The 17,951-nt window shown below is 37.5% G+C and overlaps 1 protein-coding gene across 1 annotated transcript; it reads right to left on the bottom strand.

The window, feature by feature from the left end:
- Nucleotides 1–232: 232 nt before the first annotated feature.
- LOC143572275 (solute carrier family 40 member 3, chloroplastic-like) lies at nucleotides 233–17,721 on the bottom strand. The gene is made up of 13 exons (XM_077057477.1): nucleotides 17,483–17,721; nucleotides 5,513–5,738; nucleotides 5,369–5,432; nucleotides 5,060–5,184; nucleotides 4,438–4,527; nucleotides 4,177–4,353; nucleotides 3,999–4,073; nucleotides 3,806–3,907; nucleotides 3,606–3,723; nucleotides 3,373–3,519; nucleotides 2,793–2,899; nucleotides 2,119–2,232; nucleotides 233–514 (listed from the first exon to the last, which is right to left on the bottom strand). The coding sequence occupies exons 1-13, from the start codon at nucleotides 17,593–17,595 to the stop codon at nucleotides 233–235; spliced, it is 1,740 nt and encodes a 579-aa protein (XP_076913592.1). The 5' UTR covers nucleotides 17,596–17,721.
- Nucleotides 17,722–17,951: the final 230 nt, after the last annotated feature.

The raw sequence follows: 17,951 nt of genomic DNA on the forward strand, positions 1-17,951 counted from the left end.
CTTTTCTTTCATCCAAAAAGATCTATCACTTCACTAGGTGTGCAGATTCTATAACATGCATTTATTTATATTTATAAAATTCAATAAAATAGACCAAATTAGATGTCTATCTAACATATACCAAGATTTTATTACTAACTATGAAACTAAAACTAACACATGATCTTGAACTAAAACTTGAAAACCAATGGATATAGTGATATACTTACAGAGTTAACCAATGAATGTCGGGTCATAAAGAAAGAAGACTTTTTTGTATATCTGAAGGATCGGCTATCCACCGGCAGAATAACCATGCTGCACCCACCACCGACAGAAGGGATAGCGTAGCCAAAAATCCAAAATGTGACGCGTCATTTGCAATTATAACAACACCCAATATTATTGACTCTGCCAAGCTGGCAATGGAAACCTCGGTTGCCCCAATAAGATTTGCTTTAGAAGGTGGGATTCCGGTTTGTAGAATTTGTGCTCCGACTACTTCGTATGACATGTGTCCCAATCTTGATAACACCTGAAGATAGAGTTTTCACTTTTATATAACCATTTGAGAGATATATTACTGATAGCGGGCCAAACAGGTCGATAGTCAACCAAAAAGTGTTTACAACCTTCTAATCACCTATGTTGCAATGTTTAAGAGCAGGATCAAGATTTCATTAATATTTTAGAATTGGATCATAATCATAGTTAATGTATTAATTATCAATGATCAAAAACTGACAAAAGCAATGTTGGTAGATCAATCAAATTTGCTTTGACCCATCACCCAATGTGTCCAACTTGTCCTTTACGCCAACTATAAACTCCATATCTATGCATACATGTGTGTGTGTGGAGAGCTTCATTAAAGCATTGCGAGAACAAACCTAAAACGTTTATTTTTTTTATCAATGGTTCGTATTTTTTTAAATATTTTCTTCTTACATACAAATGCCTATGTTATGTGCACGCTAAACCATTAAAATAATTTGTTCATATGTTTTTTTAAATTTGTAAATGTGTGTCCCGATACACGTGTAGGTTATGTGTAACTTGTTTTATCTACACATGATTCCTACACATGTAAGTTATATAAATAAACGACATTTTTTCTCATATTTTGTGTTAATTTCAGGATAGATGAATAAACATTGCACTTCAACCATTTTTTAATATTTAAAAGAAAAATTAAGATTGAAAAGTTGAATAATTTAGTTTTCTCTTTTTGTTCTTGCAAAACACCGTGTTCTGCCTAGTACCCTGCTCTGTGTGTGTATGCATACATATGCATATGCGTGTGTGCAGTGGCGGATCCAGGACTTTTTATGAGTGGGTGAAAATATGTATGGTCAAAATAAGCCGGTGTAAAATGGATCGGGTCAATATATTTTATACTCATGAATTTGTTTAATGATATTTATTTACTTATTAAGTGTTTATGATATGATAATATAGTTAATATCTTTGATCAACTCAAACATATATAGATAATGCTTATAAAATTTTAAAGATATATAAAATGACGTATAAAGTATAAACACAATATCTAAGAAAATTAGCAACCAAAAGGCTATTGCTAAAGATAAATAAACAAATAACAAGCTAACAACTTATAGATAAATCGTCTAATCAAACAACATAACGCATTATTTGTCAATTAAGTTTAGTTAGATTTTGTTAATGTGTAATATGAAATATTAAAATTTAGAGTTGTTTAAAAATCAAATCAAACTAAAAGGTATATTATGTAACTCTATTGAACACAAAGGTTTTAACTAAGTATTGAATTTACTATTTTCTTTAACCCACCTTAAGTCTTCCACTAACCTCCTCCACTATTCTCTCTCTCACTCTTAACATGTCCCCTTAACTCCATAAATTCCGATGAGAGTTGCAGGTTTCTTCAATTTCGCTAATTTGTTCATCTTAAATGGGATTTCAAAAGTTTATGGGGGGCATAAAAAAATTGCAAGGGGGTTTAAATATTTTCTGATACTAATATGTTATATTTTTACTCTAATGGCCTTCAACTCGGTGGGGGGTCTTTACACCCCCCCCCCCTCTCAAGTGTTAATGAATCCGCCACTGCGTGTGTGTTTGTGTGTGTGTATAGAGGTATAAGAAAAAAAGACTTACAATAAAACCAAGAAAAAACATAAGTGCAGTCTGATTTTTAAGAGCCCCACTCCAATAGACACCAACAGCCATTGTAAGAACTGAAGCTTGCAATATGAGTCCAGCTGCTCCAGCCTACAGCAAGAAATCCAATACAACTTAATAGTATCATTTGTCTTCCGCAGTTATATTGTTTTAAGATAATGCAATTTGAACCAGTTAACCTATAAATGAGTTAATCTAAGTTATGCGTTTATCTCTAAACAGTCAATTGGGTTAATCTGAAAAACTTAAATTGAAAGGGAACGCGTGAAAGTCACCAAAGCGCTCTTAGACAATTAATATCATGTCATACCAAAGGTCTATGTTATGTCATATGAAAGGTTATGTGTCCTCTATATAAAGGACCCTCTTATGTATCCACAAGACGTAGAAATCAATTCTCAACACAAAACGTTTACAATTACCAAGTTAATTAGTGTATACATATGCATAAAACCTCCTAAATATATTTACTAAGAAAAATGTTTAGATTTTTATTGTAGTAAAATAGTATCGTCAATCAAACTTAAATACAAATTTATTTATAAAGTCTGAAAAACATGAGAAAAGCAAACATGCAAGTGGGCCCAACCTAGCCCAATCAATTTAGGAAGTCCTCACAGATGTATAAACTAAGTAAAGAAGAAGCCTACCATTAAAATGCCAAGTCGCTTGACCATTTGAGCAGACATGAACGTTGCTCCAACACCCATGAAAGCACATAAGCAACTAAAGCCTCCAATAAGAGAGGGACTTAAACCTGAAGAACATTTAAAAAAACATAAAAAAACCTAAAACCAGCATATGCAAATGAGCTTGGAATAATAGCTTCTGATTACTTAATATCAAATGAAAGCAGAATTCAAATAGCATTTCAAAAGTTTTGAAATTCTGGTGGCACAAGGTGTCTTGGCCTCAATACTAATCTATAGCACTGATCATGATCATTAGGTAGTGTTTGGATGTGCGCTTAAAGTAATTATAGCGCTATCAAGTCGGTATACTCATTTTTGAGTGCTTGGCCAGAAGTGATTTAAGAACTTTCAATTGTTTAGAATCAAGATAAAAGATTTGGAGAATCATGTAAGAAGTGTAATAAAACTGATTCTTGAGTAAATGTAAAACTATCGATCTATTGAAAGTTTGAAACAATAATTCTTCATGACACAATATTTGTGCATCCAAACGCTCACTTAAAACAGTTCTTTTAAAAAGAAAGGGAACATAAGGTACCATGCTGTGTGAGGAAAGCTGTCATTAGACCACCGGGGGCAAGTACAACATTGAAACAAAGAAGTACATAGGCTAAGCTAGCAGGAAGAACAGGCTGCTGCATGTATTCATCCCAGCCGTGTTTAATAGCAGCCATACTGATATCAACTGATTACATAGAGCACAAGTCTAGTAAGACAAAAAAAAAATGAAAAATAATGTTATATATATTACTGTATTAGTCACACATTAACCTGAATTATCATCATGTGGCTCAGGTTCTTTGGAGGAAGTTCTACAGCACGTTTGTGCGCATTTAGCACGGTCAAGAACACCATAGGAAACCTTGTTGGTTAACCACGTGAGACCAATCTAAATATTCAGAACAAATCCCATTATAAACACAAATATGCAATGTATGACCATTATATACAGAAAATTCATACTTCATTACCACAACAGGCAATGCCCACATCATAAAAGCAGCAGCAAGCTTCAAACATGTTACCGTTTCATATTTAGATAGAAGAATGCCAAACAGTGATGCTCCAGCAATCTGCAATCAGTGTTAAGTTTAAAAACTCTTATCAAACATATACAACTAATGCTTATAACAAGACAGTACTAAAGAATAAGACCACAATTACCTCACAAAGGAGATCAATACGACTCAGAGTTGCATTCGCTTGAGCAAGAGCAATTGGGCGGTTAGTTCCTGCTAACTGAACATAAAGATTTACACTAATAAATTGGCTCAAAAAACAGAAGTATTTGGATGTTTTTGAAACTGATTATTTGAAAGACAAATTAATATTTTTTTAATACCAGAACAACCCAATCGCGTTCAACTGCAACCCCGAGAGCAAGTCCACATAGCCTTTCGACAGCCCCAGCTAATACTAATATGATAAACCAGGGACGCATGAGTACAGAGGTTTCAAGTGAGGCGTGTGTCATATGTGCTTTCATTATCATCCCGACTGATAAAAGTTGAGCAGATGCCTAATATATCAACAAACAGGTTATTAATAATTTCAAAGAGATTTCATTCCATATATGACTAGGTATGTTTGATTATGGAATAACCTGAACAGTAGTCAAAAAATTATATGCAGGTACACGAGGAAATTGATCCATAAGTTTCCCAACTAACGGGCCTCCAGCAATAACAGCAACCTGTTACAAAAGAAAAATGGAAGATACAGTAAAAGATCCTTTCACCTGAAATTCATAATAGGAGCCATATATGTGTATACATAGTATGTGTACACATACATGTTTAAGGGGCTTCTTCAGAACCAATATTACGTTGAGTACCATGAAAACCGCATAAGGGTAAAATGGTAAATTAAAAAAAGGTTTATTTATTCTCCCCACCCCTTTGATTTATCCCCTCAAGTTTTTTTTCTTTTTTAAGTATAAGAATGTGAAGATATGCATATACATGTGCAAATAGTGTATAGCCCATATGCATTCAGACAAAAGACTATCAATACCATATCTAAAAACAAATCTTGAACATACTGAATGTATACATTCTAGTCACAATATATGATAAACAACAGTACAACGGTTAAAGCGGTTCTTGCACTTCTCAAGTTATAATTGGTTCTGAAATTAACAGCTCTCGACCCCTGTACATGTACATGGTGTATGTCTGTGTATGTATGTGTGTGTGTGTGTTAAATCTTATATGAGTTGATGAAACCTTAGTGCAGAAACCCATGACTGCAACTGGTAGAAGGCTTGGATGAAGCAAAGCAATAGCAGCAGGCCAAGCAAAATTCCATAATTGTTCCACCATGTTCCCAGCTAGGCAACTAGCATATAATGCTGATAATCATATATCATCATTATGTTAGAAACACATGATGTGATATAAATACAAGTCTATGCCACATAAGCTTATTTGTCAAAGAAATCTAAATAAAGATCTTCAATAAATACCCAGTCTAACCTGATTATATTATCAAAGTTAAAATTTGCTAGAAAGATTTATATGGGATGATTAGTATACCATATAGCCCTGCTGGATGAGCCGGCGTTGCAGCAAGGACATCCTGTTCTACCTCTGAAAGAATCTGGGGAAAGAGAACACTTAAGCATATAAATTACAAGAAAAATAGATAAGAAAGCAGAAAGGCAAAACATATAATGTTACCGGCAATGTTGTCAAAATCATGTCTACGAAAGTGCCTTCGACCAGCAAGTTTTTTGATTCAGTGGTATCATGGATTTCAGAACTAATGTGGACAATAGGAACCGAACAACTTGATGCATCTGGTGCAGAATCATGATCAACATCTTCTTCGGTTACAATATTATTCAAGAGTTTAATGTTTTTCATAGAGCATCTTGTATAAAGATTGTTCAGCCGAGGCTTCAGCCTGCAGACAATGGATGCATTATACATGTAAATTTAAAACCTTAAAAATTTTCCATGTATTATTGTAATATACGGAATTTTGGAGTGATCAAATAGAAAAAGAAAAAAAAAAACTTGATAAATGATGAGTAACTGAAAATTTGTTAATCTGAACATATATTTTTCATATAATAGTAGTAATAATAAATTTTAATTTGTGCATATTGTCAATAGCTAGTATTTGAACGTAATGTGATATTTGATTTATGAATAAAAAAAATATATGTATGAATAATTATCCAAATCCTTGGAACCAAGCTTAATCCTATATTTGCTAGATGTATATATTTTGAATGACCCTTATCCCTTCCAACTTATTTACGTAAGCTACAACTAACAACCTACAAATTCTTTGGAATGAATCTCTTGTTGATCAAGTTTCCTTTTGTCAATTTAAATTCTCTCAAATCCTCAACTCTTAAAACATAACCATTCTAGGGCTTCCATGCGACGTCACTGCTCGCCATCCTTCTCCGGTTCCGTTGCGTTGCCGCCAAAGCTTCATCTCGGTAATGTGTTTTCTGGCCACCCATCCCAAACCTCTGTTTATCTCTACCGCATTCTCCACCATCACCTTCTGTTGTAATTAAGTGACGAAGAGAGTCGTCGCCGACGCCGCGCAACTAACATTATGTTATAACCGGATTCATAACCATCACACGCTCGTGTACTTCGTAGTACGGTTTTTTTTCCGTTACTTATAGTATTGACTCCGTTCCGTTACTTTGTAGTACGGATTTTTGTTACGCGTCAGTTATATTTTGAGTTCAGTTATTTTATTTAGTTATATGTTTTTAGTTTTAGTACTCTGTTACCCGAGCATTTTCTGACTTGACGTTGGGGCGTCAAAGGCATGGCACTTGTCGTGACAGTGCGTAATTAAAGTTCACGGCGTCTCTGACTAGTACTTGTGAAGTATTAGGGCCACTTAGGGGCGTATGGATCGATCCTAGTTCTGTTTATGTTTCTGACTTCTGATTTCTGGGGGATGGAACAACGCGTGTACGCCACACATGCCATCTCATTGGTGCATAGATTAGTTAACTGTGTACTCCTCTGTTTCTGTTTCTGGCTCTGGGTGTTCTGTTATAGTTCTGATATGTTTTTAATATGTTTATATATATATATATATATATATAGATATATACCTCTGATTATGTTCTGATCGTGTATCGAATTTTGGTAAGCGTCTGTTTCTGATTTGGTGTTGGTTCCGAGTTTATATTCGAATCGGTTTTTGGTGTCAACTTATTCAATTTCAGTTCAGTATGTATATTTGCTTTATGAATGTTCGTCTTTACATAAACTATTGTTCTATCCGTTACTGGGCAATTTTTGGCTCAGCCGTGTTTCCTTGTTTTGTTTTTCTTATTTTGTTTTCAGGTAATCCGGGACTCGGGGAATATAGTGATGAGAGAGAATAATGAAGTTCAAGCTTTTTAAAAGTTAATTCATTTTTGTTTAATAATATGACATAGGTTGCATTGATTTTTGATGTATTTTGGATTGTGACATTGATTTGATATCTATAATAGTAACACGCCAGCCCGTTCCGAGTTGGGGTGTTACAGTTATGGTATTAGAGCTAAGGCTCTTTCCTGTAGAAAACTTAAACCTTAAAATCAGACTTGTGAGATAATGGGTAGACGTTGGGTTAGGATTAATATTTCATATCAATCTTCGTGCCGATCATTTTGTGATTTTCGGTCTATTTTTAGAGTCCTTTCTAGGCACCTACGTCAATCTCTGACTTTCCGGATTTCATTTAGTTGAATAAATTGTTCATGCTTACACTATACAAATATGGAAATGACTTTTGAAGACAACGTTTGACACAACTAAAAGGATCACGACTTTGACATAGCCCTCTATGCTCGATTCAAACTTTGCTACCATGCACGCCTCTCGACGTTTTCCGAAATAATTATACATTTGAATAAACATCATTTCTTAATTAGCCTGTCGTCACATCATTTTTTTTTGTTATAAGCTAAGTCGTGTCTTTAAGGTGCATAATGGAAGGACAGTTAGGACACAATCGTAAGGTAAATTGACGATTATGGTCGCGAACGTAATCGTGAATTTACAGGTACGTATGTGTGCTACTAAAAAAAATCCACTACGCATATTAAGGTTTCTTTAATATTCAGATATGACATCATAAGTTTTCACTATTCCATACTATTGTTATGTGTCTTTTGTTATTTGTTTAAATAATAATACACGAGTTAAGAAATGTATAGTAACATTTAAAATGTGTTATTTGAATTTATATATACATTCAAGTCTTGGATTTTTGAAGTGTCTGATTGGTTATTTATAAGTCACATGTATCAATTATTTATTTTTCGCTTCTAATATTAACTAAACGTTTCTGTCAGGTGTCTTCAGTTATTTTCGTTTTTATTTACTAGTCATCGATTATATGATTATGTATTCAGATAAAATTTTATGTTTTCAGGTAAAAAGACCAAGTTTTATCAGTTACATGTTTTAGTTTACCAAATGCGTTACTAGTTTCATTCAACATCACTATGGCTATAATAAAGTAATATGTTTAAGTTACGTTTTATCGCATAGTTATATGCCTATCAGTTAATAGTCTAGAGTTAGACGTCATTTTCCGAAACACTAAAAATTAGTTTTCCTTTCTATCTCTTATATCAAGACACTTGTATTTTTCATGTTTAAAGTTTCACATATCTTATTTGAGAAGTTTAAGGTAATCTCACGTAGCAAAATAATAATAATAATAATAATAATAATAATAATAATAATAATAATAAATTTTCCTGCTTTGCCTGCTCTTAGCAATTTCGAGGACGAAATTTTTTTTAAGGGTGGTAGAATTGTAATATACAGAATTTTGGAGTGATCAAATAGAAAAAGAAAAAAAAAACTTAATAAATGATGAGTAACTGAAAATTTGTTAATCTGAACATATATTTTTCATATAATAGTAGTAATAATAAATTTTAATTTGTGCATATTGTCAATAGCTAGTATTTGAACGTAATGTGATATTTGATTTATGAATAAAAAAAATATATGTATGAATAATTATCCAAATCCTTGGAACCAAGCTTAATACTATATTTGCTAGATGTATATATTTTGAATGACCCTTATCCCTTCCAACTTATTTACGTAAGCTACAACTAACAACCTACAAATTCTTTGGAATGAATCTCTTGTTGATCAAGTTTCCATTTGTCAATTTAAATTCTCTCAAATCCTCAACTCTTAAAACATAACCATTCTAGGGCTTCCATGCGAAGTCACTGCTCGCCATCCTTCTCCGGTTCCGTTGCGTTGCCGCCAAAGCTTCATCTCGGTTATGTGTTTTCTGGCCACCCATCCCAAACCTCTGTTTATCTCTACCGCATTCTCCACCATCACCTTCTGTTGTAATTAAGTGACGAAGAGAGTCGTCGCCGACGCCGCGCAACTAACATTATGTTATAACCGGATTCATAACCATCACACGCTCGTGTACTTCCACCGCTCTCGCTCTTTGATACGTTCAGTTTGTGTTCGGCTATATATTGAGGTACCGAATCAAAACCTTAGTCTCATTTGAATTTAAAGATATAAATTTTGGTATCGTTTCGATTTGTTCCGGCGACCGCGGTTCGTTTAGTTTTGGTTCCGCGAAGAATATGTGTGTTGTAGATGGGTGCGGTGTGTGAAGCATGTGTATTTCATATTTGTTTATTGTGTGTGTATGGCGTGAGTGTATGGTTCTTGATAACAAAGCGTTGTATGACATTTGCTTTAGAATTGAGAATGTTGATGACTGACGTGTGTGTTTGCATGAGTGCATATATACTGTGTGTGCATGGCGTGTGATTGAATTGTGTTTAAAAGTGTTGGGTTGTGTGTGTGGATGGAGACATGGAGTTGTGTCACTTGTGTATTTTGGGTTTCCAACCATATGATATCAAATTATAAAATCATATTCACATTAGTTGATAAAATAAACTCAACATACTTTATTAGTGGTACTTAATGTAAAGATGAAATAAATTTTGAAACTTTCGACCATCATGACAAAGTAAAGATTTTAAACGCATATGTCGCCGGAGCAAAAGATACCAGCAAAATTAAATTAAGTTTTGTAAATTTAATTCAAACTATAAAAATGTAGGTGTTAGTACAACTTAACGTGGCTTGACTTTGCGTGCTTACTTATTGACTACTAAGGTACGGATTCTGTTTCTTGTTACTTCATAGTACGGTTTCTGGTTTCTTTCACTCGTAGTATTAATTATTTTCTGTTACTTCGTAGTACGGTTTTTTTTTCCGTTACTTATAGTATTGACTCCGTTCTGTTACTTTGTAGTACGGATTTTTGTTACGCGTCAGTTATATTTGTTGGGTTCGTAGGCCTTGTTGGCCCGGTTTATTATATGAAGTCAAAAGAGAAGACGGGTGTGGGCGGTCGGGCCCAAGCCCGGCCCGGTTTAGATTTCTTGCATAATAATTTACTAACCCTAGTTCAGTCTCTATATAAACAACATTATGTACTTGTAATATTGGTCACTCAATAAAGATATACCTAGTTGCCACCCGTGGACGTAGGTCAGTTTAGACCGAACCACGTTAAATCCTCGTGTTCGTTTATTGCTTTCGTGTGTGTGTTCGGTTTCGTGTGTGCGTTTAATCCTAACAAGTGGTATCTAGAGCTTAGGTTCGAATCACACGAAGAACACGGGAACCAACCTTCCGCCGCCGCCACCCTACTGTGCTAGGGTTCCGCCGTCATCGTTTTTTCGCCGCGAGAAAACCTTGCTGTTGCTGTCGCAACACCGCTAGAGTCTTACCGACTCAGCCGCAGGGAAGAAAGTGGTGATCTCCGGTAGGGTTCCGCCATACCCAGTCGCCGGAGTTGTTCAGGTTCGGTTTTTTTTTCGAAAGCATTTTACCACCGCATCACCACCGCGTTCCGCCGCTATCAACCGCAGTTCGCCGCCACTTAGCAGATACGATTAGATCTGACGTGGAAGGCAGTGGGTTTCGATTTATTTGGTCCTGGGTGCTGTTCGCGAAGAAAATAGTGAAAAGATATGCTATTATTTTCTTGGGACTTGTGAGCCATGACATTCATGGAAAAGTGAAAGATTACTTCCTTTTCTTCCTTGTTATTCGTGGCAGAAGACCAAAGAGAAATAAGATTATTTTTATTTTTTCTTTTTTTTTCGTTTTGCTATTTGACCAAGATATAGAAACACATTTTTTGGTTAAGCAAGAACGAGTTAAGACAACAAATCAAGATCCTATTTTTGTTGAAGAACAGTTGTCAAGTCAGAAGAAGCATTAAAGAAACGGAGAACCAGTGCCAACCGCGTTTGTCAGGTTTATCGTTTCAGTTTAAAGTTTCGGTTTCTGATTTTCAGTTCGATATTCCGCTGCGTATAAATAGGTTGATTTTTTAACAGAGTTTAGTAGAACAGTTGTTAAGTTCAGGCTCGTGCCATTGTTGTGTCTGTCTCTGTTTTTATCCAGTTTTTCGTTTTAGTCATTGTTATGGCAGAAGACGGAAAGGTTTCGATACAGAAGTTTGACGGACAGAAGTTCGGTTGGTGGAAGATGCAGATTGAGGCACTACTTTGTCAGAAAGACTTGGATGTAGTGTTTGAGGATGAAAAACCAGAAAAGTTGTCAGAAGCAGATTGGAAGAAGTTAGACAAGAAAGCTAGGGCTTGTATTACATTGTCGTTGTCGGAAGATGTGGCGTTTAACGTCATGAAAGAAACCACAGCACGTGGTATGATGGAGGCGCTATCCAACATGTATGAAAAGCCTTCGGCAGCGAATAAAGTCTATCTTATCCGAGAGCTAGTGACAACAAGAACGAAAGAGGGTGGGTCAGTTACAACTCATATCAATAATCTTAATTCGATCTTGTCCCGCTTAGTGTCAGTTGACATTAAGTTTGATGAAGTTCAAGGCCTCTTGTTATTATCCTCTTTGCCCGACAGTTGGTCGCAAACAGTGACTGCAGTTTGTAGTTCGTCTACAAATATTACTTTCGATGGGATTCGAGATCTGATTCTGGGAGAAGATTCAAGACGCAGAAGTTCAGGTGAATCATCAGGCAATATGCTAGTCACAGAAGGTAGAGGTAGGGGAAAACAGCGAGGCAGTGGGAGCAGGAAGAGGAGTCAGTCTAAGACTCGTAAGGATATTGAATGTTGGGGTTGTAAAGAGAAAGGACACTTCAGGAATCAGTGTCCGAATGGTAAGAAAGAGGTGAACATTACAGAAGACGACACAGATGACGGGGTCAGTAGTGATGAGGCTTTGGTTTGTAGTGTTGAGAGTGTTGGGTCCGTAGGCCTTGTTGGCCCGGTTTATTATATGAAGTCAAAAGAGGAGACGGGTGTGGGCGGTCAGGCCAAAGCCCGGCCCGGTTTAGATTTCTTGCATAATAATTTACTAACCCTAGTTCAGTCTCTATATAAACAACATTATGTACTTGTAATATTGGTCACTCAATAAAGATATACCTAGTTGCCACCAGTGGACGTAGGTCAGTTTAGACCGAACCACGTTAAATCCTCGTGTTCGTTTATTGCTTTCGTGTGTGTGTTCAGTTTCGTGTGTGCGTTTAATCCTAACAAGTGGTATCTAGAGCTTAGGTTCGGATCACACGAAGAACACGGTGAACCAGTTCCGCGTGTCGCCGCCGCACCAGTGATCGGGGCTAGGGTTCCGCCGCGTTACCGCTAACTGCTGCTAGGGTTTCGCTGCCACCAGTTGCCACAGGTCAGATTCAGGTTGTCGATCTGGTTTTCGGTGTTGGCAGCTAGCCGACGTATCCAGCGATCGACCGGAAGGTTGAAAAGGTCAGCGCTAGTTTTTTTTTGGGGTTTCGTAAAAATAAGGTGTTTGGGAATTTGGTGCTACGTGAGATTATACATAGGCAGATAACATAGCCGCCACCCACCTTTGCAATTGGCTTCATATATTGGTTTTCACAACAGAAAAAGATAAAAGGAAACAGTAGGTATTTTTTTTTTGGTTGCTGTGTTTCATTGTCAAGGCAGAAAGTAATATATTTGATTACTTTGCTTGTGTTCACACCAATAAAAGAAGGCAGAAGTTTTGCGAGTCGAGATCCTACTTTGCAAAGTACGAGCAAAGAACCAGCGAATCAAGATCCTATTTTCGTTGAAGAACAGTTTCAAGTCAGAAGAAATTTAAAGAAACTTAGAACCAGTGCCAACAGCGTTTGTCAGGTTTATCGTTTCAGTTTAAAGTTTCGGTTTCTGATTTACAGTTCGTTATTCCGCTGCACGTTAAATAGGTTGATTGTTTAACAGAGTTCAGTTGAACAGTCGTTAAGTTCAGGCTCGTGTTGCTGTGTCTGTCTCTGTTTTTTATCCAGTTTTTCGTTTTAGTCATTGTTATGGCAGAAGACGGAAAGTTTTCGATACAGAAGTTTGACGGACAGAAGTTCGGTTGGTGGAAGATGCAGATTGAGGCACTACTTTGTCAGAAAGACTTGGATGTAGTGCTTGAGGATGAAAAACCAGAAAAGCTGTCAGAAGCAGATTGGAAGAAGTTAGACAAGAAAGCTAGGGCTTGTATTACATTGTTGTTGTCGGAAGATGTGGCGTTTAACGTCATGAAAGAAACCACAGCCCGTGGTATGATGGACGCACTATCCAACATGTATGAGAAGCCTTCGGCAGCGAATAAAGTCTATCTTATCCGAGAGCTAGTGACAACAAGAATGAAAGAGGGTGGGTCAGTTACAACTCATATCAATAATCTTAATTCGATCTTGTCCCGCTTAGTGTCAGTTGACATTAAGTTTGATGATGAAGTTCAAGGCCTCTTGTTATTATCCTCTTTGCCCGACAGTTGGTCGCAAACAGTGACTGCAGTTTGTAGTTCGTCTACAAATATTACTTTCGATGGGATTCGAGATCTGATTCTGGAAGAAGATTCAAGACGCAGAAGTTCAGGTGAATCATCAGGCAATATGCTAGTCACAGAAGGTAGAGGCAGGAGAAAACAGCGAGGCAGTGGGAGCAGGAAGAGGAGTCAGTCTAAGACTCGTAAGGATATTGAATGTTGGGGTTGTAAAGAGAAAGGACACTTCAGGAATCAGTGTCCGAATGGTAAGAAAGAGGTGAACGTTACAGAAGACGACACAGATGACGGGGTCAGTAGTGATGAGGCTTTGGTTTGTAGTGTTGAGAGTAGCGTTGATGCTTGGGTGATGGATTCTGGTGCATCGTTTCATACCACTCACTGTAGTGAAACGATGAAGAATCTTAAATTTGGGGATTTTGGAAAGGTTCGACTAGCGAATGATGATATTTTAGAGGTTACGGGTATGGGAGACGTTGATTTGATAACTTCAGCCGGTACTTCTTGGACTTTGAAAGACGTGAGGGTTATTCCAAGTTTGAAGAAACGTTTGATTTCAGTTGGATGACCAAGGGCACGATGTTAAGTTCGGGAATGGGCAGTGGAAAGTAGTCAAAAGGAATCTTGTGGTTGCTCGTGGCAAGAAAATGGGTTCGTTGTATATGGTCGATATGTCACCGAAATGAGTGGATCCAGTTTTGGTGAAAGACAAAATCCGGTTCACAGAATCTCGTGGGCAGAAGAAGGTTCGTTTTGCAAGTAACAAACCCAGAGCCAAAGTGAAGATTCAGGATGAACGAGCTAGGAAGGTTAAATCAGTTGGGGGACATCGTGACAGTGGGAGCACAGGTCGTGTTTCAGTTACAGTTCCAGGTCGACAGTGGATTAAGAAAACCAGTATTCCAGCTGTAAAAGTCTCTCCAATGAATTACTTGCTGAATATGGAGAGTGTTTGTTCTCAGGTTATCTCAGGATCCGGTAGTTCGTTACAGTGGGAGCCGGTAGGGACAGAGAACGGGTCAGGGGCAGTTTCAGCCATGACTGACGTGTTGGAGCTCCGGGGAGCTTCAACGGGCCTTCAGGTTAATTGATGAGAAGGCGGTGGCAACTAGAAGAAGTTTAATGTTCAGATTACAGAAGTACAATCAGGAGTGCAGACGAGAGTACTCAAGGCCTCCGAGTTGGAGATTGTTGGATCCGTAGGCCTTGTTGGCCCGGTTTATTATATGAAGTCAAAAGAGGAGACGGGTGTGGGCGGTCAGGCCCAATCCCGGCCCGGTTTAGATTTCTTGCATAATAATTTACTAACCCTAGTTCAGTCTCTATATAAACAACATTATGTACTTGTAATATTGGTCACTCAATAAAGATATACCTAGTTGCCACCCGTGGACGTAGGTCAGTTTAGACCGAACCACGTTAAATCCTCGTGTTCGTTTATTGCTTTCGTGTGTGTGTTCAGTTTCGTGTGTGCGTTTAATCCTAACAGAGAGTAGCGTTGATGCTTGGGTGATGGATTCTGGTGCATCGTTTCATGCCACTCACTGTAGTGAAACGATGAAGAATCTTAAATTTGGGGATTTTGGAAAGGTTCGACTAGCGAATGATGATATTTTAGAGGTTACGGGTATGGGAGACGTTGATTTGATAACTTCAGCCGGTACTTCTTGGACTTTGAAAGACGTGAGGGTTATTCCAAGTTTGAAGAAACGTTTGATTTCAGTTGGGCAGTTGGATGACCAAGGGCACGATGTTAAGTTCGGGAATGGGCAGTGGAAAGTAGTCAAAGGGAATCTCGTGGTTGCTCGTGGCAAGAAAATGGGTTCGTTGTATATGGTCGATATGTCACCGAAAGGAGTGGATCCAGTTTTGGTGAAAGACAAAGTCCGGTTCACAGAATCTCGTGGGCAGAAGAAGGTTCGTTTTGCAAGTAACAAACCCAGAGCCAAAGTGAAGATTCAGGATGAACGAGCTAGGAAGGTTAAATCAGTTGGGGGACATCGTGACAGTGGGAGCACAGGTCGTGTTTCAGTTACAGTTCCAGGTCGACAGTGGATTAAGAAAACCAGTATTCCAGCTGTAAAAGTCTCTCTAATGAATTACTTGCTGAATATGGAGAGTGTTTGTTCTCAGGTTATCTCAGGATCCGGTAGTTCGTTACAGTGGGAGCCGGTAGGGACAGAGAACGGGTCAGGGGCAGTTTCAGCCATGACTGACGTGTTGGAGCTCCGGGGAGCTTCAACGGGCCTTCAGGTTAATTGATGAGAAGGCGGTGGCAACTAGAAGAAGATTAATGTTCAGATTACAGAAGTACAATCAGGAGTGCAGACGAGAGGACTCAAGGCCTCCGAGTGGGAGATTGTTGGGTTCGTAGGCCTTGTTGGCCCGGTTTATTATATGAAGTCAAAAGAGAAGACGGGTGTGGGCGGTCGGGCCCAAGCCCGGCCCGATTTAGATTTCTTGCATAATAATTTACTAACACTAGTTCAGTCTCTATATAAACAACATTATGTACTTGTAATATTGGTCACTCAATAAAGATATACCTAGTTGCCACCCGTGGACGTAGGTCAGTTTAGACCGAACCACGTTAAATCCTCGTGTTCGTTTATTGCTTTCGTGTGTGTTCGGTTTCGTGTGTGCGTTTAATCCTAACAATATTTTGAGTTCAGTTATTTTATTTAGTTATATGTTTTTAGTTTTAGTACTCTGTTACCCGAGCATTTTCTGACTTGTCGTTGGGGCGTCAACGGCATGGCACTTGTCGTGACAGCGCGTAATTAAAGTTCACGGCGTCTCTGACTAGTACTTGTGAAGTATTAGGGCCACTTAGGGGCGTATGGATCGATCCTAGTTCTGTTTCTGTTTCTGACTTCTGATTTCTGGGGGATGGAACAACGCGTGTACGCCACACATGCCATCTCATTGGTGCATAGATTAGTTAACTGTGTACCCCTCTGTTTCTGTTTCTGGCTCTAGGTGTTCTGTTATAGTTCTGATATGTTTTTAATATGTTTATATATATATATAGATATATACCTATGATTATGTTCTGATCGTGTATCGAATTTTGGTAAGCGTCTGTTTCTGATTTGGTGTTGGTTCCGAGTTTATATTCGAATCGGTTTTTGGTGTCAACTTATTCAATTTCAGTTCAGTATGTATATTTGCTCTATGTATGTTCGTCTTTACATAAACTATTAATCTGTCCGTTACTGGGCAATTTTTGGCTCAGCCGTGTTTCCTTGTTTTGTTTTTCTTATTTTGTTTTCAGGTAATCCGGGACTCGGGGAATATAGTGATGAGAGAGAATAATGAAGTTCAAGCTTTTTAAAAGTTAATTCATTTTTGTTTAATAATATGACATAGGTTGCATTGATTTTTGTTGTATTTTGGATTGTGGCATTGATTTGATATCTGTAATAGTAACACGCTAGCCCGTTCCGAGTTGGGGTGTTACAATTATGCTTTTAGGTTGGTTTGTGCTAATATTAAAATCATAAGTAGGTATGTGATGGATGATGAACTACATAACGAGGCTGTCTAAGGTGAGTGCAAAACTTTCATATGGATGATGATATGAATTGATAAACTAACCTCTCCTATGATATGGTTTTTTATATAATATAATAATAATGTTTTCGAATATAGCATTGTGATATGCTTATTATTATCATTCCATGGTGAATCATCATTTTGTTTGTTCTGGTAGCTAGAAACCCTAAAAGTGAGCCTAATTGTATTCGGCAATTGCTGATGTAGTAAATGTTCCAATTAATATATACATATACAGAATGGAAGTGAAAGTGATGGTAGAAGAATTACCTGGAATTAGGAAAGCGTTGGATGAATGGGCGACGCAAGGGTTTAGTGTAAGAATGGGATTGACAACAAGAAGAAAACCTAATTGAATTTGAAGCAGTAAAAACCGAAGCCATACTGCTACTGCTGCTTCGTCGTTCAAGTTGAAGCAGGAGGAGGAGGATGTTGTTGTTGTTATTATCGTCGATTGAATAATCACTTGAATACTCATGCAGCTCAAGGATTCGAAATTCAATGAGAATTAATTAATTTACAGTCAGTCTCCCGGGGGAATATCAATCAAAGGAATGAATATATATGACGACTGTGTGTCTCGATCAATGTTATCTTTGGGACCTTGAGTTTCTGGGCTGATTAAGCAACGGAATAACCAAATATCTTTAAATTGTGACGTGCCTTCTTATTCGCCACTATTCTTATTCTTTTTGACTTTTTCATCTCCTCTTAATTACGTAATCTTGACATTTGGGCT

This window comes from Bidens hawaiensis, unplaced genomic scaffold (genome assembly GCF_021521415.1).
Source record: "Bidens hawaiensis isolate Kalapana, Puna unplaced genomic scaffold, B.hawaiensis_p1.1 tig00025786_1, whole genome shotgun sequence".
Lineage (NCBI taxonomy): Eukaryota > Viridiplantae > Streptophyta > Magnoliopsida > Asterales > Asteraceae > Bidens > Bidens hawaiensis.

Excerpts from the sequence above, each read along its gene's own strand:
- LOC143572275 (XM_077057477.1), bottom strand. The coding sequence starts at position 17,595 with ATGGCTTCGGTTTTTACTGCTTCAAATTCAATTAGGTTTTCTTCTTGT. Across the intron at positions 5,433-5,512 it reads TGATTTTGACAACATTGCCG|ATTCTTTCAGAGGTAGAACA; the intron begins GTAACATTATAT and ends CTCTTTCCCCAG. Across the intron at positions 4,354-4,437 it reads ATTTTTTGACTACTGTTCAG|GCATCTGCTCAACTTTTATC; the intron begins GTTATTCCATAA and ends TTGATATATTAG.